This window comes from Zootermopsis nevadensis, unplaced genomic scaffold (assembly GCF_977971745.1).
Source record: "Zootermopsis nevadensis isolate Lab colony 2312 unplaced genomic scaffold, Znev_1.0 Znev_ptg000010l, whole genome shotgun sequence".
NCBI lineage: Eukaryota > Metazoa > Arthropoda > Insecta > Blattodea > Termopsidae > Zootermopsis > Zootermopsis nevadensis.
Window position 1 is genome coordinate 3417800 of NW_028259142.1, and position 26215 is coordinate 3444014.

The 26215-nt window shown below is 41.7% G+C and overlaps 1 protein-coding gene across 10 annotated transcripts in view; it reads right to left on the reverse strand.

Moving 5' to 3' along the window:
• DIP2 (disco-interacting protein 2) overlaps positions 1-26215 on the reverse strand; it is a 122837-nt gene that overhangs the window by 37061 nt on the left and 59561 nt on the right. For 5 of the 10 annotated variants that reach the window (XM_087346234.1, XM_087346231.1, XM_022068878.2 and 2 more), the window contains 2 exons: positions 11005-11079; positions 3171-3254 (listed from right to left, as the gene is read on the reverse strand). In XM_087346234.1, the coding sequence (XP_087202360.1) occupies positions 3171-3254; positions 11005-11079 (159 nt within the window). The remainder of the gene's footprint in view (positions 1-3170; positions 3255-11004; positions 11080-26215) is intronic. The other 5 variants (XM_087346236.1, XM_087346235.1, XM_087346233.1 and 2 more) reach the window with 1 other exon arrangement.

Consider the following 26215-nt stretch of genomic DNA (forward strand, 5'->3'; position numbering starts at 1 on the left):
ACAAACCAATTCAACATTAGCCATAAATTAATATTACTTTTCGAAACACTAGACCGCATATGTATCTTCAAATTATATAATACACTGGAAAAAAAAAACTGTATACCGATGGGCCATACGTATTTTTACTGATAATGATGATGATTCAGGTGTGCTTACGACTAATTCAGATTATGTACATTCAAGTGCTTAAGTTCATGAGGTAACTTAATTCAATTTCCAATATTACGCAAAATCATTACATCATATTCAACTTCCAAAAAAAGTGTTGTTATTTGTTCCCCGAACTAAGGGACTACGCGGGAAATATGCCATGTTACCGAACATTAAAACAGGTGGTACACATAGTAACCACTACCCTATAATGGATTGTAAACAAAATACGTCTGAACGCATTTTCAGACATACTGTAGGCTACTGAAACACAATTTGTTTGTTACGATTGCATAAAAGAGTTTGCAGAATCCTCTCGCTACACACGGATAGTCAACACGTCAGAATCAACAAATTTCAAAATAAACATATTGATTTGTAGCACCACCATGTCACTTAGACTGATCAATAATGGCGGAAGTTCGCCGTCTGAGCACGTTTCAGTACCCCTTCCTCTCTCTCTCTCTCTCTCTCACACACACACACAAGGATACAAGGGTCCTGGCGGACATACAGAATCAAGCATCAGGGTTTTCGTGGTCCATAAGCAATTCTACATGCAATATGCAAGAAACACACAACATGCAACCTCTGGAGACATGCAGTAGGTTTTACCCCACGGACAGGGCGTGCCAAGACGTTAAAATGTACTCCAGCGTCCACAGGACAGCGATGCAGTGTCTATAAGAATATTCGAACAAGAAAATTAATTTTCCTTTAAGGTACTTGAATGAACACTCGTTAAGACAGTACATAAAAGAATTGACCGGGGCATAATGTGATTTTACTATCGTCATAAAGGGACACGATCCATCACTTTCTTTGATACACGCCCCATTCAAAATAAAAGTATTTTTTCTAACCGTAATTTAGCGCTCTGACTTAAAGAAGTAATTACAACTGACAATCTCCTGCCGTTACAGGAAGTGCCAAGCCTCTACTAGAAAGCGTTAACAAGTCATTTCCTCAGCGTGAAACCATAAATTGAACGTGCATCACTTGTTTCGCTATTAAAGCGACTTATTAACACTTTAAAGCCCAGTGGTAACTATAAGTACTACCTTATTTAACAATCAAGTAACTCTACATTTTGTATTTACATGTTTTATACGATTCTAAGTGTAAACTGCGATTATTTCCTTAAACAGCGTTAATCAGTTGATCTTTGTAATGGTAAAGTGTTGTGTTTACTTTGCGGTACGGACTGAATTCTTAAATATTTTTAGATGTGACCAGTTGATCGTTGTAATGGTGAAGATTTGTGTTTTCTTCGCGGTACGGACTGAATTCTTAAATATTTTTGGTGTCTCTAATGGTGAAGTCTTGTGTTTTCTTCGCGGTACGGACTGAATTCTTAAATAGTTTTGGTGTCTCTAATGGTGAAGATTTGTGTTTTCTTCGCGGTACGGACTGAATTCTTAAATAGTTTTGGTGTCTCTAATGGTGAAGTCTTGTGTTTTCTTCGCGGTACGGACTGAATTCTTTAATACTGTTTTTAAATGTGACCAGTTGATCGTTGTAATGGTGAAGATTTGTGTTTTCTTCGCGGTACGGACTGAATTCTTAAATATTGTTGGTGTCTCTAATGGTGAAGATTTGTGTTTTCTTCGCGGTACGGACTGAATTCTTAAATATTTTTGGTGTCTCTAATGGTGAAGATTTGTGTTTTCTTCGCGGTACGGACTGAATTCTTAAATAGTTTTGGTGTCTCTAATGGTGAAGTCTTGTGTTTTCTTCGCGGTACGGACTGAATTCTTTAATACTGTTTTTAAATGTGACCAGTTGATCGTTGTAATGGTGAAGATTTGTGTTTTCTTCGCGGTACGGACTGAATTCTTAAATATTGTTGGTGTCTCTAATGGTGAAGATTTGTGTTTTCTTCGCGGTACGGACTGAATTCTTAAATATTTTTGGTGTCTCTAATGGTGAAGTGTTGTGATTTCTTTGCGGTCCGGACTGAATTCTTAAATATTATTTAGAAGAACGTTGACTTCAAAGGATCAATGGGTCGTACGCTTAACTATCGACCCTGGTCACTTGGGTTCACATTCGTGTTTAAACGGCGTTCTCGCGTAACTACAGAAAATGGAATAATAATAATAATAATTGCACGAGAAAGTAATGAGGCGACTGAAGGCGTACTAGGTCAGAGGTTATAAATACACCGGCACGATCATGTTTTTATCTCCTTCCTAAATCTAACAGCTTCAAAATCTAAACTAATTTATTTTCAATCCGTATCAGATGCTCAAACGGTGATCTGACTGAGCGGTATTAAAACCGATGATTGTGATAAATATTATTATCTGTAGATATATGTGCGTTGATCGTTTTCAAAATGTTATCACTACAAAACATAAAAATCAAGGAAAGAATTATATTTGTAACTACTGAACAGGTTAAGTGAGAAATATCCTGAGGTTTACAGAAACAAAGACGACTCTGTGAAAAAAAGAACAGCAGGTACATGCAGCTGAACAACCTGGCAACACCGACCATGCTACGTGACACACAAACAGTCCGAGGTCCGGAACATCGGAAGGAAGAACCCTGGCATCCATCTTGTTCAATGTAATTATCCAAAGGCCTAATTTCACGGTGTTTTTGAAGCTGTGTCTTTTGCTCGACACAATAAACGAAAAAATCTCTGAGCTTTAACTCTCCGACAGTCTGGAAAATATTGTGAACAGAGCCATGAAATTGAAACTTTCCTGGGGCAAAACGAGGCGGCCAACTACGCATGCCCGCCATTGGCAGCCTCACTTTCCTTTTACCCAGGGTCCTTGTCGATTTCATATTTCTTCCAATGATTTAACCCAGTTCTTTGGGGTCGATCACTTTCCAATCGCTGAGCCGAACCACCTAAAGAAGACAGGCAGGCACCAGAGGACCATCAGGTGGCCATGCGGCCGCCTTCTCTAGATGGTTCTGTTATTCAGGACAGACAGTGGATGCTTCCTGATGTGTCCGGTGGGAGCTGCTGCAAGGCGTAGAATTGCTACTGGTGGAGGATGTACCTGAGTGGTATCTCTTCTCGTTGTGCGTCACACGGCGTTGGGTACGGCGGGGACGGGGCTGCTGGCGACCCCCGGGGGCAGGAGCTGCGGACAATAGGGGGCAATAATAACTCAGCAATCTTATCTCAGTATACTGGAAGGAAGCGACGGTTGCTATCCGCATGCCCGGCAAGAAATACAGGTCAAGATGTGCATTACCGAAACGTCCTTGTATAGAATGACCGCCAACTACACATACAGGGGCACGTACGATCCTTATGCGATTGAAAAAATGCCCAATTAGTGGAAAATGACATCGTTTCTGATTTACTTCAACATGAATAAGTAATTATATGAAGAAGAATCTTGATGAGAAACTGATCAAAATATTCCGTATTTAACTGAACCTGGAGATGCATTAACTTGCATACAAGAGCCAGGAACTGGAGTCTATTCTAAGCCAGATGAATCATGCGTTATTCATCCGAGACCTAGTTTCAGCACTCATTCCTTGTTTAAGGAATGAAAGCAGGCTGGTGTGATCACAATGCGTCTTCTGAGACTATCTGTACAACGCTTCAACTTTTAAGCCAGTTGGCTACTTCTCATGAAACTTGGAACAGATGTTATTGGAAGCCATCCCAAGTACGTATATTATAATTTCCCAAAATCTGTAACAACAATAATCCGGAGGTGAAAGAGAGACCTGCGTCATTAAATGTAAGGCCTCGAAATGATGCCGCCTATTGCAAAGAATACTGAAAAGTATAGGAATTTGTTACGTCATATTTTTGTAAAACGTAAAACAAGGCAGCCATGTGGAAACTGTCTTTTAATTCGCAGTATAACAGCGATAACTGGACCCAGACATGTGTAGTTTCGTATAGGAGGCAGATCACAACCACATATGCAAATTACGTACGAAATATTCTTGTTAGTCAATGAAACTTTGACTTTATGTGGCGCCTTAGGCCCTGAAAATAGAGACAGTATGTTTCTCCGAAACGCTGGCATCCACCGACGAGTTACACAGTTCCAAAACCTAGAACATCGCGCCAATCATGGGACGCAAATCTTCCATATTTACATATTTATAATCTGAGCAATACAAACGTCGAAAACCCTCTGTGGGAAACGTGGCTCACAACACAGCAACTGAGTCGTCTGACTGAAGTGTTTTAAAGTCTTTACAACTGATATTGCAAGAGCTTGGCAGGTAGACAGACAGGCAATGAACTTGTCCTCAAAATGTGTGTCGGCGGATCAAATTTGGTGTGTGTGTGTGTGGGGCAAAGCGGCTCTGAGCCGCCATCAGCCATCGTCACCCTTGTATGCAGCCAACCAGCACGTCACTCAGCTCGCTTCAACCAAGTGTTTTTACTTCTCTCCTTTATTCAACAACCAATAACTTTAACAGCTGACAGTCACTCCGTCGGTGAACACGTTCCGCAGATTTTAAGTAACCTTAAGGTTCATTACCGTGTTCTGAACAACGGAACACTGGACCCTATCTTCAGCCACCCGGTCTCTCGGCTATGTAACAGTTGTTATTGACTCCGACGACGTAATCTGTGGGAGCAATGACTTCAACAAGGATTATATTTTGCTCCGTGACACATTTTACTTTCGATGATAAGTTACGAAGTTTTAAATTGCTTCCAAACGCTTTCACCAGGAAGGACCAGCGGGCATAGCCTGGGAACCTGCACATCCTGTACAATATCTGATATTTCCCCGCTGTCCCTGTCCTATTTTCATTCTCTCTTCGTGAAGGGTTAAGCGAGTTTCTTCGAGGAAATGAGGTAGCAGTTCCTTCAACCGGGACACGCACCATCTCATTCATCTCACTTTATCATCGCCCTCATATCACCATCTCACCCCAACTGTAACGGGAGGTACCTGCTTCGTACCTCCGTCTGGGGGACTTGCTGTATGTACTGACAGGTTTCCACTGTTCCTTCCAGTCTCTGCACGTAAATTCTGGGACGGAAACTTCAATCCTTAAACCGTGTAGTTCTTGCATTTCAAACACCGGATATCTACCTTCAAGAATACAGAGTGTCAATTCTGTTACAAAAATTAATCTGCAAAATAATCGCTGATTATTCTGATCACCAAATTAAACTCATGATTTCACAATGAGGGTAAACTTCCACGTCAATACGTGTTAAGAACGCAGGCTTTTCACAAATCGCCTTCTTTCAAAATTCATCCCAACTCACAATTCATTATCATCATCATATTTATCAATCGACGTTATGTAACGATGAACAGTTGATACAACGTCATGAAACGCATGAAGAAATATACCCAAGAGCGCTTTAAATAGCCCACGAATCAGGAAATTTCCATCTCTGACGGAAATAGAATCTCAGACACGCAACTTGCGTTTCGCGGTGCAGATACACATCAGATGAAGGTAGCAATACCAGCGCGCTAAGCACCGTGGTCGCAATTTGTTTACCGCACTGCAGACAAGCGGAGACAGGCTGTGAAAAGAATAACAGGCTTCTCGCAATGGACTGAAAAGCCGCTACCTCCATCCCGACGACATTCTTCCACCAGAAGAAATAGTCCCTTTAATCGGAATAGTCCATTCCCTCTTCGTATTATTTACTTAAAGTAATCGGAGAATCTTTTCCGTCTCCTGTTGTCCCCCGATTGGGGAGAAAACAGAAATAATGACGTCATCTTCTGGGTTTTAGCGCCGTGTAGTCTGGTCGACGTTTACCAACGTTTCAGAGGTCATACTGCCTCCGTCATCAGGCGATGAGTATGAAGATTTCTGTCTTCTGGGTTGTTGCGCTGTGTAGTCTGGTCGATGTTAACCAACGTTTCAGAGGTCATACTGCCTCCGTCATCAGGCGATGAGTATGAAGATTTCTGTCTTCTGGGTTGTTGCATTGTGTAGTCTGGTCGATGTTAACCAACGTTTCAGAGGTCATACTGCCTCCGTCATCAGAGTATGAAGATTTCTGTCTTCTGGGTTGTTGCGCTGTGTAGTCTGGTCGATGTTAACCAACGTTTCAGAGGTCATACTGCCTCCGTCATCAGAGTATGATGATTTCTGTCTTCTGGGTTGTTGCGCTGTGTAGTCTGGTCGATGTTAACCAACGTTTCAGAGGTTATACTTCCTCCGTCATCAGGGCGATGTCTTACTGATTAGAATACGTACTACGGCCGGCAATTACATCAAACGCTTACTTATACCAAACTGACTTGAATTTTGTTACAAAACGATGGTAATGTTATTAACAAAATTAAACTACTATAGTTACCTGCTAATAACACAATACAGACCTGCTACTATAATGATAAAACATCAGAAAAGAGGACTTGTGTTAAAACACGAAGAATGTGTCAACGCGACGCCACGTAGCACACGGAATGAGCAACTCAGCGTATTCTACGTTCCGGTACTTCACAGTTTTTTTGGGTTAGTCACACTATTTGCAAAAAACACTTGTTATTCAAGATTAGAGAAAGGTTAAGTACTTCTACCCACATAGAAACAAAACTCTGTAGATATAACAGGGAGTTAGTTGAAGTGAAAAAGATATAAAATTTTAATTCTCAACAAACAGAAACTCTTATGTTAATCTGGCTATCTTAAACTCAAAGGGAAGTTCAAATAGAATTATTTTAGTTTACGTGTAAGGGGAGTACATGGGATGTAATTTATGGGAAGGGAGAATTATAATTTTAATCGAAACATAAATCTTCAGAAAGTAACTATTCTTCACAATACATTAATTCACAATGTGTTTCAAGTTAATTTACTGCAAATAAAACGACATTGCTGCTAACCTAATCGCATCACAAAAACAGAACTGCACCGAGCATTTTATTAAATATTCGCCATACCGAAAAATATTCCAAATAAAAAGTTCTTAATCTCAACGAAGTCCGTTTTATGTTCGAATCTTATATGAGGAGGCATTTTTAGAAACCTAATTTCAAGTCACTTTTGAGCTTTGTGTAAACTGCGGATTTAGTTGGGACGATATGAACTAAAATAAAATTCGCCCGACAGCCAATACCAAATTTCTTCTAGATCCGTTCTGTATTATCAGAGATGAAACATTCGGGCAAGCGAACGAAAGCAACTTACCCCAATTTTGATTTAACTTCATGGCGCCGACAGATTCTTTATGAGCATTCATCTCCGCGGTTTTTAATTTACCATGAAGATACCAGCGTAGCGTATTACTCATCAAAGTTGATGAGATTAAATCGTTTGTGTGTGGAACAGTTAATACAATTTATTACAGTATTAGTAATGCAAATCGCATTGAAGGTACAACTGTAATTTTTTTTTTACAAAGTAACTTCAATGTAAAAAGACAGATGTCCCAACAGACAAAGAACGAGGCTTTGACGTGTACGTACGAGATGAAGCACAGTGCCCTCGTTATGGAAGGAAGGTCTTTATGCTGGGGGGAAAGGATCAGACAGGATAACAAGGTTCAGCAATCCCCATTCATGGTCTGCAGCCCCAGAGACCCTTTGTTAAGAAACCTGACACCTTGGGCTGGAATAGAATCCTTACTGTCCAAAATCTTCAAGGATATTCAGAGTGGACGATAAATAACAGGGGGGGGGGGGGGAATGATTGGCTCATCCTTCACTCCAAATACGCCATGCACACCATCTTCCACGCAAAATCCATCCACACGATCGGATTCAAGAAACACATTTCCTTTTGCTAAAAGTTCGCATTGAACTGAATTGAAAGAGAACGGCTGGTTTAAATATAACCCCCCCTCCCCCTTCGACCCCATGGTTTTCTTCGATACGAATGGGATCATTAGCCTCGCGCTGAACTGAGAAAAGCTTTATTCAAGAACAGTTGTCCTTCCGCACAATAGCCACTGAATTTCTAGAAGCGCAAACATTGAAACACTACCAGAACCCTAGAACCTGTTAACCAATACCATATAAAGTGACGTCATCGCTCAATTAACATGGACAAATACTGACTAATCCACTTTAGATTCTCCAATACTTCAGTTACAGCGCAAACATTCACTTAGAAGTAGACATGAACGCATGCCAACTTTTTTCGTCATATCACAAAGCAAGAAACTCGTATTTCAACGAAGTGTTATCCCTTTATCACGGGCGTGACTACGGAAAACAAATCCGACGTTTCGGAGATTTTGTTTTCAAGGATTGATGCGGCTCCTGGCTCTCAACCTAGCGGTAAATTACATATACTTTAAGCGTGTGTAACTTAGAATGGCAATTACATGTATATACATTTACATATTCATGTATAAACTACAAAGCTTATAATATTTACAAATACGATATAGGTTTGTACACATATAAATCGTCAGTTATGTATATTGTAGGGCATGTGCGCCTTGCATCATCATCGATTATGAAAACTAGAGAGTCTCCGAAACGTCCAAATTTAATTCCGTATTGACGCGACAGACCGCTCCGCTGTATCGAGCAGTTGTCAAGGAGTTAAACACAAACCAAGGTGTCCCTATTGCAATTAACATATCAAACCATTTAGCAGGACACAAATAGAGACCATAACGTTTTCACAGGAACGAACATTTCACGGATGCAGTCGCACAGTAATCACCAAAACTGTTACAGAGTCCAAACCCAGTTTCACAGTAACGTAAACGCAACTACACAGAGAAATATTGTTACACTAATGGCATTTGGCATGTCTCCAAAGGGAGATTAAATATTCTGCACTGTCTAGCAATATTAAATACAATTCGCAGTGTTAATTCGTCTGAATGCAATTGTTAGACGTTTCTGATAAATAAAGACAGGTCCATATGAACAGGATCCTTCCATCCTTTTCTCGGACTGGGACCTGTTCATATACGTTCTTGGCAGATGATCCAGAAGTGGTTTGCCATTGCCTTCTTCTGTGTGTGAATGGAGTAATTGTTGGGATGCCACGGAGGAAAACTCCGTGTTGCCTAGACCACGGCCTTGCCCAACACAAGTTATAAATTCGGGCACCGCCGGGAATCGAACCCGAGACCCCAGGATTACAAGGCCAGCGTTCTAACCGCTAGACCACCTCATCTTATTATTATTTCGTGTTCTGTCTGACGACAGGTCCATATGAACAGGATCCTTCCATCCTTTTCTCGGACTGGGACCTGTTCATATACGTTCTTGGCAGATGATCCAGAAGTGGTTTGCCATTGCCTTCTTCTGTGTGTGAATGGAGTAATTGTTGGGATGCCACGGAGGAAAACTCCGTGTTGCCTAGACCACGGCCTTGCCCAACACAAGTTACAAATTCGGGCACCGCCGCATATATTTAAATTTAAATAACACAGCAACGTTTAGGTCATTATGGTTGGTACGAATCTGGAGATATCATTAGCTGACACACAACGCCACCAAACTGGGGGGGGGGAACTATTTTTCGACATGTTTAACGCCTTCTGGGACCCAAGTCTGTGGATCAATCCACCTTCAGCAAACCGGCCAATAATGAATACAGATGCAGTAAATCCACGCCAGCCTTTTGGCTGAGCGTTTAAAGAGTTCGACAAGGAAGGCAGACAGATGTAAAAGCTAATTGCTTATCGCACCTGCTGGAAATACATATTAATTAAAATGCCATGCACGTTGCCCACGGGGGTCGTTCCGAAACGCGAATGGAAGTTTACAGATGGCGGCACGTGCCTTTGAGACAACATCGAGTCCCACGAAAAAGCTAAGAGAGCCTTCGCGGTATTTCTCAGTCCCTCCACGCAAATCCTGGGAAACAGAACAAGGGAAAATCCTATCAATTTCTCACACACCATTCATTTCCATCTTGGCAGTCGAGGAATCACCCAGGACGTGACAGTGAAGAGCTCCCTCGCTGTGAGTTAAATTTCGTCCATCAAGTACAATACGAGTAATCGAGTTGAAGTCAGTCTGAAATGAACAATGTCTGACCGTATCTGACACCGTTTCCATCGAAGCGAACTTATTACAAAATAAGAAAACTGCTTGCGGTCGCCCAGTCTGCCAAAGAAACTTCTAACGAGATTTAACTCCAAATGTTCAAAATTCGAACTTTTTTTTTAAATTACACAGAATTTAATTTAACGCCTGAAAAATAAGGGGGCGAGAAAGGACCGACAAGACATGTCGAAGAAGTTCAGAATAATAAGGGAAAAGTGGACAAGGAAACGAATGGGAAAGGAATCAGAAAGGAGATAATGAGAGTTAAGAGAGAACAGAAACAGGATGTGGGCCTAAGGTTTAAAAAAAATTGTTCCACGATGAATTTCAACGGGATTTTACATCGAACAGTTAATAAATTGTAACGCAGTGCCGAGGCGATACAGTTTTTCCAAACTTTCAGGGGCAATTGCTGCCTTCATCAGTACGATCATACTCAGCCTTAAGATGGGAAAGTAAAAATGTCGGCAAACAAACGAAGGTTTCTTTTTAAAGCTGACACTGTCTTATATTTCGATCATGTCTTACGTAAATCTTTTCAATTAGGAGAGGGTATGGCGTTGTGTCACAGCTGATGAATCCGGTGAAGGAGAGAGATAACAAAATCTTTCGACTATAAAAAAAGTATTTTTTTATAACAACATTACAGAAATGCATAACAACTTCCTGCTCGCACGTATGCACTCACATACGTGCCCAGTTTCATATCTGCGTGAACACACGCGTCTTCGTACGAGATTGTACGCATTGCTCACATAACTTAAGTTGTTGGAGCGATTATTAAACCTAGTAGCCCATTTGCGTACGTGGCACATGTATCCTGAGCCATTACACTGCGTACATACCAAAAAGCAATACGTATTATCATATTATATATGATCCCAATTAATCATACAATCGACACTCCAAGAGCACGTACCTTGAGTCTGTTTGGGAACGTAAGGGGTGAGGAGGCGCGTTCGCTTCTTTTCATATCCCTTCTGGGTGATGTCACCTGTAAAACAGAACACACGGCTTCATTAGGCACGGTTCATAGCGGTCTCAGACTCCATAACATTAATAAATTGAAATTTACAACACATTGAGATGTCACGGAATACAGGATGATTAAACAGTCCCTGTTCGCACAAACGCCCTAGGCGGAGCACGTAACTTGTGTGTGCCACACACGGGTCATATGCGCCATCTAGAACAAGCGTGTGCACAGAAATTTTTGAATCACCCTGTATCATTATCACTCATACACCCGGGTTTTTTTATTCTTCAGATTTACACCGAATTTACAGAATCCATACAATATTACTGAACTGTTAACAATTTTATACTTCATTATTTATTTCATTACACATGACTTCATTATCATCAAACATTTCAACTTTCAACCCGAAATATTTATTCTGTTATTTTTCCATTATACTGGGCTCACACTATTTAAAAGTACATTAAAATCTCATTCACACTGCCTAAATAAAGTATTAAAAACGTTAAGATTTGCTATTTTCACGTCAATGTGAGTATACATGTGTCTCTACGCCGTGTAGCATTTCGAAGGAACACACCATCTCCATAATGCCTTGAAGATGGAAGCAATATTTTCAACCGAAACGTGGCAGACATCCAAAATGCTACACATACAAACAAACCAGAAGACGACCACGTACAAAGCAGTATATTAAATCGCACTGTTAATTCTAATATCGTTATGCCCCTTTAAATTAATTAAGAAATACGTGTCCATTTGTGACATCTGTCACGTTTCCTTAATCCTTTCTAGGAGGCTGAGAGAGATGGACTGGAGAGATAGGAAACATTCCTAATGACATAAGAGCATACGTCAGTAATACTGACACGATGCTGTAATCTCCTGGACAAAGAAACCAGTTAATACACAGAAGTCAGGCGACGAACAGATGCAATACTTGGCACCGATCCCAAAACAAACGGACCGCCACAAGACTTAATGAGACTCAGAAAGGGTACGAAGGGGTGTTCAAAAACGTTTCCTCTTCCATCTACAGAAATTATATCTAGACTATGGCCTATGGAATACGAAAGGACTAATCTAATGTTCATTATTATAACCGTAGAACTAAAGGATATAAAATTAAATTTAATATTGTAAATAAGAGCGTTAAGGATATGGCAATTTAACTTCAGAACGTACTGGAGCGTCCGGAGAGGGCCATATCGTTACTAGAACTGCAGACTGTTTGAACATTTCATTAAGGAAATATAATGAATTTCGTTATCCAAACGAAACAGCATTCCTCCGATGTCACGGAGCTTCATTGTCTGGTTAAACATTACGCTAGTAGCCGTCTTTACAAGAGAATTTTGAATATTCCAATTTGTACTTCTTCATAACGATGTTATGTGCGTGTTATCGTATTTATAATGGCTTTAGTATAAAAGTAAAGTTTGTCCCACTATACGCCATGTAGGCGTTTGGGGTGAGTGGAGGTATAGCTCCTCTCTTCCTTGACCTCGGCACTAGATGGTGGTGAGTGGTCAGCATCACGCCCCGGCCGGCTTTACCCCCGGGTAAGGACCCCGGTACCCATTGTAGAGGAGGCTGGGTGGGCCCCAGAGCCGGTCTGGACGCACGTCTGTCACGTTTCATTTTGAAAGTTCTTAAAACGACATGTGCCAATAACGAGAGAGAAAATCAATTCTACTCCACATCAGAGGCGTTATCACTAATATTTTAGTCTGACATGTAAATAATCAGAGGCTGAAAGGGGGAAGTGGCCAATTCTGTAGCGGGGAGAAAAATGAGACTAGCTTCTAGATACGATGAGTGGAAACTTGAGGGATGTAGAAAGGAGTCAGACGAGAAGGAGTGTGATCTTGCATGGGGTATGTTATTCGAAAGCTGGGAGAAAACGTACAAATCACTTCTGGAAAATAAATTAGTTTAAGAAATTTCTAAGAAAAAGGGGAAATCTGAAAGATAAGGACGTTGAAAAAAGAAACAGTGACTAATACAGGTCTCAAAAAATTGGATTTAAACATTTCTGGATTAAGCACCGCTTGTTGGGACTCAAACCACTGCTTAAATTGGCGTGTAACTGTACAACCCACATCTGCCGAGAGGGGAAGAAATTCGATAAATAGGTGTTTTGTATTTCTTTGACCTTAGATTGTAGTAGAAAATGTTACCCGTTGAGGAAGCTCGTCTTTTGTGATTCTAAGACTCTTTGACAATGCTTCATTGGCATAATTATGCTATTTTCCTTGGACTTTATACGCTATTGTTATTTAAACACCACAAAGTAGGAACCATCTTCCATGACACGGAAGCAGAGGCATTCGAATCGGAGTAGGTTTTATAATTTTAATATAACACAAAGTGCATATTTCAAAGCAGAATATAGTAATAATAATAATAATAATGTTCCGTCTTTATCCGCCAATTTGCTCAGCATAGATTCTTCAAAGATTTGTCGTCCCGTGAAAAGACAATACCTGGACATAGGCCTACATGAAGAACCACGCGTTGGTGCTTTTGGCCGTCGTGATCCTGCGTCCATGAGCTAAAGATCAGTAAAGTTGTGCGATGAACAAGCAGGCTGAAGCCAGAAATGCAGGCGCCAGTCTTTATGCAAGTCCTTGGGGGTAGGCGTAATTATCAAGATTGTATGTACACCTAGCAGAGAATGTTACAATAGAATTCCACCGTATCTCGCGTTACCAGCTGACATTATCGCAAGGTTCCCAGCTCGCTGCTGCAAAACTTGTGACTACTTCCTTGCGTGTTGAGGTTTTGCGTGAAAGAAATTGCAGTATTTATTACTGAGTCCGTAAGCAGGCCGTTATGACCTATTCTGCGACCAAATCATCAAAAGTATGTATTATATATTCATATGACTGGGAACTAAAATTTCTTATGGCTGTTTCTTACAATAAAATAATAGTTTCGTTGACATTTCAAAATTACAGTGCTACTATGACACCTTCTGGGTGGGTCACTTTATCGTTGGACCGGCTCCTAGCCTAACCTCGGTGACGAACCCCTCCGTCATGTGGGAGGTCCACTGGCTCTACTGCGCTCAGGCCGCAAATGAACTGAACACTCTTTACAACTCTTCACGTCACACCGCTGAATATTCAGAATAAAAAAAAAATATCCACTATGACACATTAAATAACATAAGGCGCCCGATATGCCCACTACGCTCAAGGGGAGAGGGGTTGTAACACCGCTGCTCCTCCCCATTTTTAGGGATGCAGAGCCGATCCCTAAACACATCGTCATCATAACTCAGTCGGCCACAACATTAAACGCAACAAAATGGAAAAACGAGAGGCGAAGTGATGCTTAATTTATTATTATTTATTTAGTGTTCTGTCTGACGACAGGTCCATATGAACAGGATCCTTCCATCCTTTTCTCGGACTGGGACCTGTTCATATACGTTCTTGGCAGATGATCCAGAAGTGGTTTGCCATTGCCTTCTTCTGTGTGTGAATGGAGTAATTGTTGGGATGCCACGGAGGAAAACTCCGTGTTGCCTAGACCACGGCCTTGCAAAACACAAGTTATAAATTCGGGCACCGACGGGAATCGAACCCGAGACCCCAGGGTTACAAGGTCAGCGTTCTAACCGCTAGACCACCTCATCTTATTATTATTTAGTGTTCTGTCTGACAACAGGTCCATATGAACAGGATCCTTCCATCCTTTTCTCGGACTGGGACCTGTTCATATACGTTCTTGGCAGATGATCCAGAAGTGGTTTGCCATTGCCTTCTTCTGTGTGTGAATGGAGTAATTGTTGGCATGCCACGGAGGAAAACTCCGTGTTGCCTAGACCACGGCCTTGCCCAACACAAGTTATAAATTCGGGCACCGCCGGGAATCGAACCCGAGACCCCAGGATTACAAGGCCAGCGTTCTAACCGCTAGACCACCTCATCTTATTATTATTTAGTGTTCTGTCTGACAACAGGTCCATATGAACAGGATCCTTCCATCCTTTTCTCGGACTGGGACCTGTTCATATACGTTCTTGGCAGATGATCCAGAAGTGGTTTGCCATTGCCTTCTTCTGTGTGTGAATGGAGTAATTGTTGGCATGCCACGGAGGAAAACTCCGTGTTGCCTAGACCACGGCCTTGCCCAACACAAGTTATAAATTCGGGCACCGCCGGGAATCGAACCCGAGACCCCAGGATTACAAGGCCAGCGTTCTAACCCCTAGACCACCTCATCTTATTATTATTTAGTGTTCTGTCTGACGACAGGTCCATATGAACAGGATCCTTCCATCCTTTTCTCGGACTGGGACCTGTTCATATACGTTCTTGGCAGATGATCCAGAAGTGGTTTGCCATTGCCTTCTTCTGTGTGTGAATGGAGTAATTGTTGGCATGCCACGGAGGAAAACTCCGTGTTGCCTAGACCACGGCCTTGCCCAACACAAGTTATAAATTCGGGCACCGCCGGGAATCGAACCCGAGACCCCAGGATTACAAGGCCAGCGTTCTAACCCCTAGACCACCTCATCTTATTATTATTTAGTGTTCTGTCTGACGACAGGTCCATATGAACAGGATCCTTCCATCCTTTTCTCGGACTGGGACCTGTTCATATACGTTCTTGGCAGATGATCCAGAAGTGGTTTGCCATTGCCTTCTTCTGTGTGTGAATGGAGTAATTGTTGGCATGCCACGGAGGAAAACTCCGTGTTGCCTAGACCACGGCCTTGCCCAACACAAGTTATAAATTCGGGCACCGCCGGGAATCGAACCCGAGACCCCAGGATTACAAGGCCAGCGTTCTAACCGCTAGACCACCGTGGCGGTACCAACCATTAATCGCTTACATGAAGAAGAAAAAAAAACTAAAAATAAATCTCAGTTATAAAACAGCAATTTTACAATCATCGTAAAATAATATAAAACGTTAACTAAAACTTACGGATCGTGGGCCACCAGCTGAAAACAGTGATCTAGTCCAAAACACATACAGCATGAACTGAAGGCTGTGACGTCACTAGGTCTAGAGGGCAGTGCCAATCACAAGACCACTCAACAGGCAATCAGAATGCAAATACTAAGTTACCTTGGCGAAATGAAGATTTTACACGTGTTGAAGTCAGCGCTACTGCTTATTACAATTCCAAGGCCTCATTGGCTCGCGTTTCTTTCCCTGGTAACAAATCTAGAAAATGTCTCAAAAGGAATTTGAAATGCTATGACAGCATTCTAGTGGCGAACTACGGCAAATGGCGCCGAGTCTACACAGGACAAAAAATATAGAAGAAAAACCTAAATCACTGTGAAGAAGATAATTACTTTTATATTCTATAAGTAATCATGCAAGAGACTCGATTATTCTTTCGGGCCTCTCCTTCAACCAAGTGGCCTGAACTCGGCAATCTACTGCGAGAAGACTGGCATTTTACGCGGAAATAATGACGGGACCGCACCTGATTTTAGCCCAAGTTGTATAAACCAGTTTTACGAATGCAAGGACAACAGAAAATACATCAACAAACAACAGCTTCCATGAAAAAATTTGCCTAGTTTCCAATACGGCACAAATAATAAACGTAATACGGATTCAAATAATTCTAGGATTGAGATAAGTGTGGCCTCCAAACTTTGACACACACAATAAATTCCCTGTGCAGGTGACAGCTACTAATCGGGTTCGTTGTGTCTGGATGTAGACTAACAATGGATGTCATTTGTATATATCGACTGGGCCCGTGCCAATTTACATGAAATGCGCAGAACACACTAGCTGAATGGAACGGGCTCTGTTAAGCAATTCACAAATCCCTGATTACGTCTACCAACAAATGCAAATCTTTTTCTCCTTGATTTTATTATCACAACAATATCTGGTGGCAAGTACATATTATGACGCTCCTCAAAGTGCAACTGTCTTTAGATTCCTGCCGATTTCGCCCTTCTTCGAATAAGCCCTGTGGTTCCTTTAAAGCCGATAAAGTTCGTGACCGTCTTTTTGAGGACAAAAAAATGTTGATCACTCATGCGCACAGATCAGATATTCTGGCGTGAAAATCGCCAAGCTCATTCGAAGTTAAAATTATTATTAGACTTCAGAATGACGTCTGCCCACTTGCTTCATTTCTTGTTTTTAATATGTTATACGTTCTTTGCAGATGATCCAGAAGTGGTTTGCCATTGCCTTCTTCTGTGTGTGAATGGAGTAATTGTTGGGATGCCACGGAGGAAAACTCCGTGTTGCCTAGACCACGGCCTTGCCCAACACAAGTTATAAATTCGGGCACCGCCGGGAATCGAACCCGAGACCCCAGGATTACAAGGCCAGCGTTCTAAACGCTAGACCACCGTGGCGTAGATAAAAAGCTTATGATGAATCAAAACTAGCTGAAATATCAGTCCAATAAGATAGGCTGGCAAACACAGGTGTAATTGTTACCTGAACACAATAATTACCACAGTTGTGACGATTACAAAAATGCGGGCTTAGCCTGATTAGCAGGTGTCCTTACCACATCAATCAATCCAGTCCATTAGCCAGAATTCAATACGCAACATTTGAGGATAAGGCAAATTATTTTACAGAGTACTGAATAGTGAACCTGTTTCGTCTTTATCTGCGTGAAAATAAACATCCTGGCGGACGTATTAATTCAACCCCTATGTCACAACAAAGAACCAGATGGCAGCCATCTTCATACCCGCCGCGGTCAGACTCTGAAGTGTCACCAAGTTCACAGATAATTCCTTTGTTCGGTCTTTTATCTATACAAGAAATGTCAAAAGAAAAGTATAAGGATACACTCCCAAGTGTGGAGAAAAAAAGGTCCACATTACGGAGGCTGCAAGCCACAGGTAAACAAAGAACTAATATAAATAAATAAACAAACAAAAACAAACACGGAGAAAATCAGGTTTTCTTCAATTAAAAACCGGTCTTGCAAGCCAAGTACTAATTTTAAACCGATAAAAAATATATTCTATCTTCGTATTAAGAAATCGAATGAACATACTTAAGCCCCAAGGTCAAGGCTTATGATCGAGAGGTAACGCCTTCGGAATTACTCGATTCGAATCCCGGTAGAGGAACAGACCATCCTAGATGATAAATTTCACCTCGACTTTCGGTTTGTAACAGGAATAGTCATCGTTCAGCTTTATTCTACTTCAAAATTAAATCTTAGCTGGGTTTTCAGTTAAACCTCTAAAGCCCAGAAACTCTGTATTTTGTTCATAGAGTGCACTTACGGATTTCGTATGATTCTCAAAGTAAACACCGATTACTTCCTTGAACGGCGTTAACCAGTTGACTTTGTAATGGTGAAGTTCAGTGTTTTCTTTGCGGTACGGACTCAATTATTAAATGTGCTTTGGCTTCAAAGGACTAATCTCTCTTTTGTCGACTGATAGCACGGAGGTTACGAGGGCTTCTTGTTACAGAATTCTTCGGAATCCTTACAACACGCAAAATCTTAATCTGTTCATGCTCGCAGCCTGAGATTCGGGGTAACCCAGTTACGTCCACGGGCAATTAATTCACTGGAAAAAGGTACGGAAATTTCGACCAATGAGATATTAGTTCTTTACTTTTAACTAATGAGCCGGGATAGCTCAGTCAGTATAGTGACTAGCTACGGGCTGGACGACCGGGGTTCGATCCCCGACGGGGGCAGAGGATTTTTCCTCTAGCCTCTGCGTCCAGACCGGCTCTGGGGCCCACCCAGCCTCCTCTACAATGGGTACCGGGGGTCCTTTCCAGGGGTAAAGCCGGCCGGGGCGTGATCCTAACCATTCACCCCCATCTAGTGCCGAGGTCAAGGAAGAGAGGAGCTATAACCCCTCTCCCCCCAAACGCCTACATGGCGTATAGTGGGACAAACTTTACTTTACTTTTAACTATGCAGCGATATTTTGGAACATGGTAGCAGTCAGCTCTTATTCAATGTGTGTTTTTTTTTTATGTTCGTAAAATTAAAATATCTTACACAGCAGTGGTCATATCGAACCGACACAAACCAAACCTGAATTCACCCGTTAACGATTAGTGGCAACATCCAGGTCTGCAAGTTACCTTCTTAGATTACATTTCTGGATGGACGGACACACGTCACCCTCCCATTATGCGAGCATTTCATGTACTTTACGCAAAAAGTTCCATACGCAGCTAAAATGGGATAATGGTTACAAAAACAGTATCATCAGAACACACTTCGCTTCACCATAATGATACATAAAAACTAACAAGGCGTACCTGAGGGTACTAGACCGAACACTTGTGTCACGAGAGATACCTGAGAGACAATGAGGAACGCTATTACGTTTAGCCAGCAAGGCTCTGATGATATAAAAAATAATGAAGGCTTTATTACTGAAGCAAAATGAAAACTTAGTCCGAGAGAGTAAATTATGAATTATTTTCTCTACCATATGATAATTAAGCCACGGTGGTCTAGCGGTTAGAACGCTGGCCTTGTAATCCTGGGGTCTCGGGTTCGATTCCCGGCGGCGCCCGAATTTATAACTTGTGTTGGGCAAGGCCGTGGTCTAGGCAACACGGAGTTTTCCTCCGTGGCATCCCAACAATTACTCCATTCACACACAGAAGAAGGCAATGGCAAACCACTTCTGGATGATCTGCCAAGAACGTATATGAACAGGTCCCAGTCCGAGAAAAGGATGGAAGGATCCTGTTCATATGGACCTGTCGTCAGACAGAACACTAAATAATAATAAGATGACGTGGTCTAGCGGTTAGAACGCTGGCCTTGTAATCCTGGGGTCTCGGGTTCGATTCCCGGCGGTGCCCGAATTTATAACTTGTGTTGGGCAAGGCCGTGGTCTAGGCAACACGGAGTTTTCCTCCGTGGCATCCCAACAATTACTCCATTCACACACAGAAGAAGGCAATGGCAAACCACTTCTGGATCATCTGCCAAGAACGTATATGAACAGGTCCCAGTCCGAGAAAAGGATGGAAGGATCCTGTTCATATGGACCTGTCGTCAGACAGAACACTAAATAATAATAATAATAATAACCATATGATAGCAATATAAAATATATACATAATCCACTTTAAAACCCAGAGTGGGAAAAACGTAAAATTTAACTTCATATGGGTGTAACCGCTACATGTAATAGCCTATACAACAACAACAACAACACAATCTGTCAGTTACTGCTCGTGTCGACAATTTGCATAAATCAGTAATAATCTATTTCTGATGAGGCATAAATAACTCGCCACGTCAGAAACTCGTCCACCCACACTTCTCGCGCCGACCCTACCACAGCCTATGGGGCCCCTCGGAGCCCAACAAACCTTCTGAATAATAAACACTAATAGTGCGACAGCCGAATCTCGGCGAAGAAAAACGGACACAAATGTAGCGGGTTATCTCAGCGATAACGAATCGGAAGCCAAAGCTATTACAATATCCTTGAATGGTCCTTTATAAACCGACGTTTCATTCATAGTGAGATAATAATAATAACGTTCTTTATGAGTTTATCGTGTTTCCCTTAGTTTTTATTCAGTTGTCTAATTAATGATAAATGAATCTAGAAGACAATGTTACACGCTGCCACGAAATTTAGAATACGCTTAGTTTAAACCTACACAACTGGGTACAAAACCAGAACAGAAGTACTAACAAGTGCCTTTATGGTTTTAGGATCCGGATGTCGGCTTCATAACTAAGCGAAATAATGAAAGTCATTAACTGGAAGATGGGGGGGGGGGGGCCGGGGGGGGGGGGGTAAACGTCAAGCGAAGCATATCCAGACATTATGTACCGCGTGGGAACAACATTTGCGTACAAGGTTTAAGAAAAGCAAATCACAGAACATGAAATATCTTTCAACGTCTGCTACAGGTCCAAATAACCTTTCAGCACAAGAAACCTGCAACGTTGAGAGGTGACTCTGAGAAAGCAATGGACCTACAGTAACAATAAAATGTACAGTTATCATTTTCCTACCACTCACAACAACAAGTTTGTGTGCACAAAGAACGTTAGAAATACAGAACTTCACATGACGAACTCCAAGAGACAGTCTCAGAAATAACAGCTTCGAATCGCCGAGGAGATCAAGAAATCTCACGTCTCATATGGAACCCCAAGATTCACAACAGCTCAACAAACAGTCCGTATCCCGATCCAGATGAAATCAACTCTAATCCTACGACCATATATTATTAAGATCCATTTTAATATTATACTCACTATATTATAAGCACTGGAAGTACGCAATGAATTATTAGCAAGGGCAATGTCGCAGTCTGCATTTCGCCCACCTTTTTCCAATCAGAATTCGTAATGGTCTCTTACCTTCCGGGCTCTCCAAACAAAAACATTTCTCATGTTCCCTATGCGAGCTACATCACCCGCCTATCCAATTCTCCATTACTTATTTAATATTTAGTGAAGACTACAAATTAATTCACCTCCTCCTTACGCATTCCTCCAGCCACCGTGATTTCAGTTCAAATAATCTCTCCAGCATCCTGTTCTCAAAAACCCTTAATGTGTTCTTCCCTTAATACGTAAAACCAAGGTCAACACCCAAACACATTTTTAGAGCTGCATTTCATTCATAGCATGAAAGGAGTGGCTAATGAAGTTCTGAAAATTGTTACAGGTACGAAGGAGTGTGACTCATTTCAACTACAGATGACAGACAACACGCAATTTACTGATGTGGTGTATCGCTTTATAAAATCTCCAATAATTCTTTCTCGTTAAGAGATGGAGACACAGCAACCTAACCAACTGCATCCGGACAAAAACGGCTGCCACATCGACACTTCAACGTAGGCGGTTTTACATATTCCGTCCTAGGCGTTGCCATGGTAACCTTCAGTGTGCGCTTATTTTATTGTCTGCATTCATTTCTAGTTTTGTGCGTGTTAAATCCTTACTGAAGTAGCTCGCAGTGGTTGCTAATAACCGTCCGGGCTGCATCCTGCAGGCGACTACACGCGAACACATCGCGACGCCCTAGACGAAAATTACCGCAGCGGGGAAATGCGCTGAACGCCGAATCATCGTCAAAAAGTATGTGCTGACAGGTTTCTCGCGAACTCTCGCAAAATTCAATATTTATTACAGCTCATCACCAACCACCACTTCCATGTGCCTCGTGCCACGGTTCCGGAGAATTTGACGTAAATACGTCTATACGGAAAGGAATTTTATGTATTGGCTTTATTCTAAATATTTCCTTTATACATGCTTTACAATTGAGTAAAGTTTGATTAAGACTTTGCTTATTCAACTTGAATTAGTTAATCTTAAGATGGGTCTGTGGTAGATGAATGTAATGTAAAGTAATGTAATGTAATGTAAGGTAAGGAGAATTTGACGTAAATACGTCTATACGGAAAGGAAGTTTATATATTGGCTTTATTCTAAATATTTCCTTTATACATGCTTTACAATTGAGTAAAGTTTGATTAAGACTTTGCTTATTCAACTTGAATTAGTTAATCTTAAGATGGGTCTGTGGTAGCTGAATGTAATGAAAAGTAATGTAACGTTTCCTAGGTAACAACAATTCCGAGTAAACACGAGGGAACACTTGTTACACTTTTTCGTTACACTTTTTTGCCGAATGACCCTTCCTTATAGACGTATTTACGTCAAAAAAGATTACGCTGTACACAATTTGCCTAATAAACTGAAATAACACCCACAATTAAACTACTTTCCTTATTTATAGGAAATACGAGCTATGGCATTTTCATGTTCGTATCGCCCTAATAACTGCGAAACCAATTAATGGATCTTAGCAAAACTTGGTATGCACATCTTCAACCTCAAGGACATCGGGGCTTTGCCTTTCCTAAGTCACTAACTAAATAACTAGATGGCTTAACGAACCCGAAGGTTCATCACTGAATTAACCAAAGCCCTCCACCGGACCCTGTCCTGGGCCAACAAAATCCAGTCTCCTTCGACTCCTATCTCCCACAGATCCCGCCTGAGATTATCCTCCCATCTATGTCTAGGTCGCCCTAGTTATCTCTTCCCCTCAGGCTTCCCAAATAGTGGACCCAACCAACCAAATGGCTTACGGAACCCGAAGGTTCATCACCGAACCAACCAAAGCCCTCCACCGGACCCTGTCCTGGGCCAACAAAATCCAGTCTCCTTCAACTCCTATCTCCCATAGATCCCGCCTGAGATTATCGTCCCATCTACGTCTAGGTCTCCCCAGTGGTCTCTTCCCCTCAGGCTTCCCAAACAATACCCGTTGCACACCTTCAGTAATTCCCTCATGCTCGTGTTTGATTACTGCTATAAATGGGGGGGGGGGGCATAAATTTGGTTTGAGGCCACGAAGGTTCGCAGGCAGTGCCCGATCGTCCCTCAATTCAAAGCAGATGCTCATCTAAATAATATTTAGGAATTCAGTCCGTACCGGGAAGAAAACACGAAACGTCTCCATTTCAAAGATTAAATGGTTAACGCTGTTTTAGAAAATATTAATAGTTTACAGTGAGGATCGTACGAAACCAATAAATGTTAAACAGCAGCGATGCAGACTCCTAAAGCAGATGGTACATATACTTACCACTGCTGAAAGCATTCTGCTGCACAGCGAAAAATATTTTTCAGTTGATGCTAGTGTTACGAGTTTTTACTCTGAGTGGACAGCCAGGTAGATACCAACGTTTCGGAGGAACACGCTGCCTCCATTTTCAAGGCTAAAATAATCTACTTTGAAGTCCGCATTGCGTTACAACCCAGAAGACGACCATCAACATATTCACTGCAGTTAGAACCTTAAATTACAAATATTCTTTTTCTGATTATAACATAACTGCCTACGCAACACGAAAATATAACCACTTAGCAATTATTCTGGAAATATTTACGTTATGTTCCGTGTGCCAAACACTTTATGCCGCACCATATTTTGTAGATTTTTACACAATTTGTTGTGAATGTCGGACGGCATTTTGACCGGAAGTAGAGTCCGTGAGCAATGACAATATAATTTCCGTTCAGTTGCCAAGGATACACACGTATAAACGTCAAAAGGCGGGTGACGTAGTCCAGAGGACACTGAGGATAGCAAAATGGCCGAACAACACAGGGCAGGATACGGCCATCCTGTGTTTTAAAGCATTCCATCACGCCACATCTCGCATCACTACGCTGTATCAGTGCACACTAATCAGGACAGAGCGAACCAACGTCCCAAGCTATAAACTTTAACCAATGAACACACGGCACAGTTGACAACAAATCCACTAAACTAAACAACTGAAGCTGCTTATTTATTACACCGAAGTGTTTTGTGAGGGCTCAAAGGGAGACAACAGTACTAATATTTTATGTTGGCCGCCAAGTTTCATCCGCGCAAGAAACCTGATCGAGGGCAATATAAATCACAAATTCATCGGAATTAAAAACAAAAGTATTTTACAATGACCTTTGACCACTTCCATGCTATGCACGGAACATGTCACAGATTGTTCAAGTCAAAAATAACGGTCTTCTAGGACAGTAAGCCGTGTACTCCAATATCCCATAAACCAACTCCAAATATTTTTAGTTACATTGCATTAGTAATGTGTATAATGTAGCATAACTGCCTGGGGTGAGGCGTGTAGTCTAAACAGAGCCGACAGGCGCCACGCACCAGAGATCATATAAATTAAACAGAGTTTCGGTACAGCTGGTGCAGATGGATATGTGAATGCAAGCTTGCATCTTTGACACAACCCATGTGCAAATCATCCTGGTAGAAATTAAGCAGGGTTTACAAACAAAATAGCATATGTACACAGCTGTAGTCTGTGGAACATAGCAGTCCTCACATAACTACCACCAACCAAATACTTGTCTTTTCTCATCCTCCCTGAAGAAGTACGTGACAGATGTTCTTTGTCTCATGCAGTGGGTGAAGAAATTGAGGAAAACTATAAGGGGCGGGGATATGTATGAATCTTAGTGCTACTGCAAACAGCTTTTGTACCAATATGACAACCAAGCCCTTGGATCAGGGTGAAGTTAATTAACAGAACGCTCAGCTACTCAACACGTCCCACGCATTTTATAAAACTCAAAGGTTAATTACTTTGTTCACAACATCCCGTAACCGATATACATCCCAAGCCACAGTTATCCAATCTTACCCAAAAATTTATTTAGATGGGCGGGACATGTAGCGCGCATGGATGGGACAAGAGGTGTGCACCGGGTACTGGTCGGGAAGTCTGAGGGGAAGAGACCGCTGGGGAGACCTAGACGTAGATGGGAGGATAATCTCAGGCGGGATCTATGGGAGATAGGAGTTGAAGGAGACTGGATTTTGTTGGCCCAGGACAGGGTCCGGTGGAGGGCTTTGGTTAATTCGGTGATGAACCTTCGGGTTCGGTAAGCCATCTAGTTAGTTAGTTAGTTAGTTAAGACCCACTTAAATAATCGTCCCATCAAAACCAAGGTCTTTCGAGACGTGTCTTTCCTTCAGGCTTGCCAATCAAAACCTTCGTACGAACTCATTTCCTCAAGCTGGCTTCATGCCCTAAACATTTCATCATCTCACATCGCCATTAAATTACGAATTCCTACTATAGTCATTTCTCGAAAATTACACAAGGCATGTCCACTACAACGAGATTTAAGCGCTTCAGAATATTTCTGAATGGCTAAAATAATCTGAAGCAACTACATTTTAATTGGGTTCTCTATAATCCGGAAACAGAGAATGCTCCAGTAATTGATATTCAACAAACAGACTCGAATACGCCCCATGTTATACAGCATGGTTAGTTAAGCTTCAGAGAGAACACGAGGTAGCAATTTAAAATTAGCTACTGTATTAATAAATAAAGAGTCATTACATTATTCAAACGAAATGGACTATTCGCTCGGCTGGCTTTGCTGCTTCGCACGCAGCCATGTCGGAGTCCACCGTTCGCGCTACAAGGGCTTAAAAATCCCTCCCATCCTCGATTCGATCAACCCAATTAATGCATAGCAAAGATTAGAAACTATAAGGCTACTCATGCGAAATTCTGATGTGTTACCGTAGTTTCGAAGTGCACATTCCCAAAAAAGACTTATAACAAGCAATCGCATAACAGTACCTGTAACAAACATGTCGCTGTAATCATCGTTATGATGCACCTTGTACATACAAAT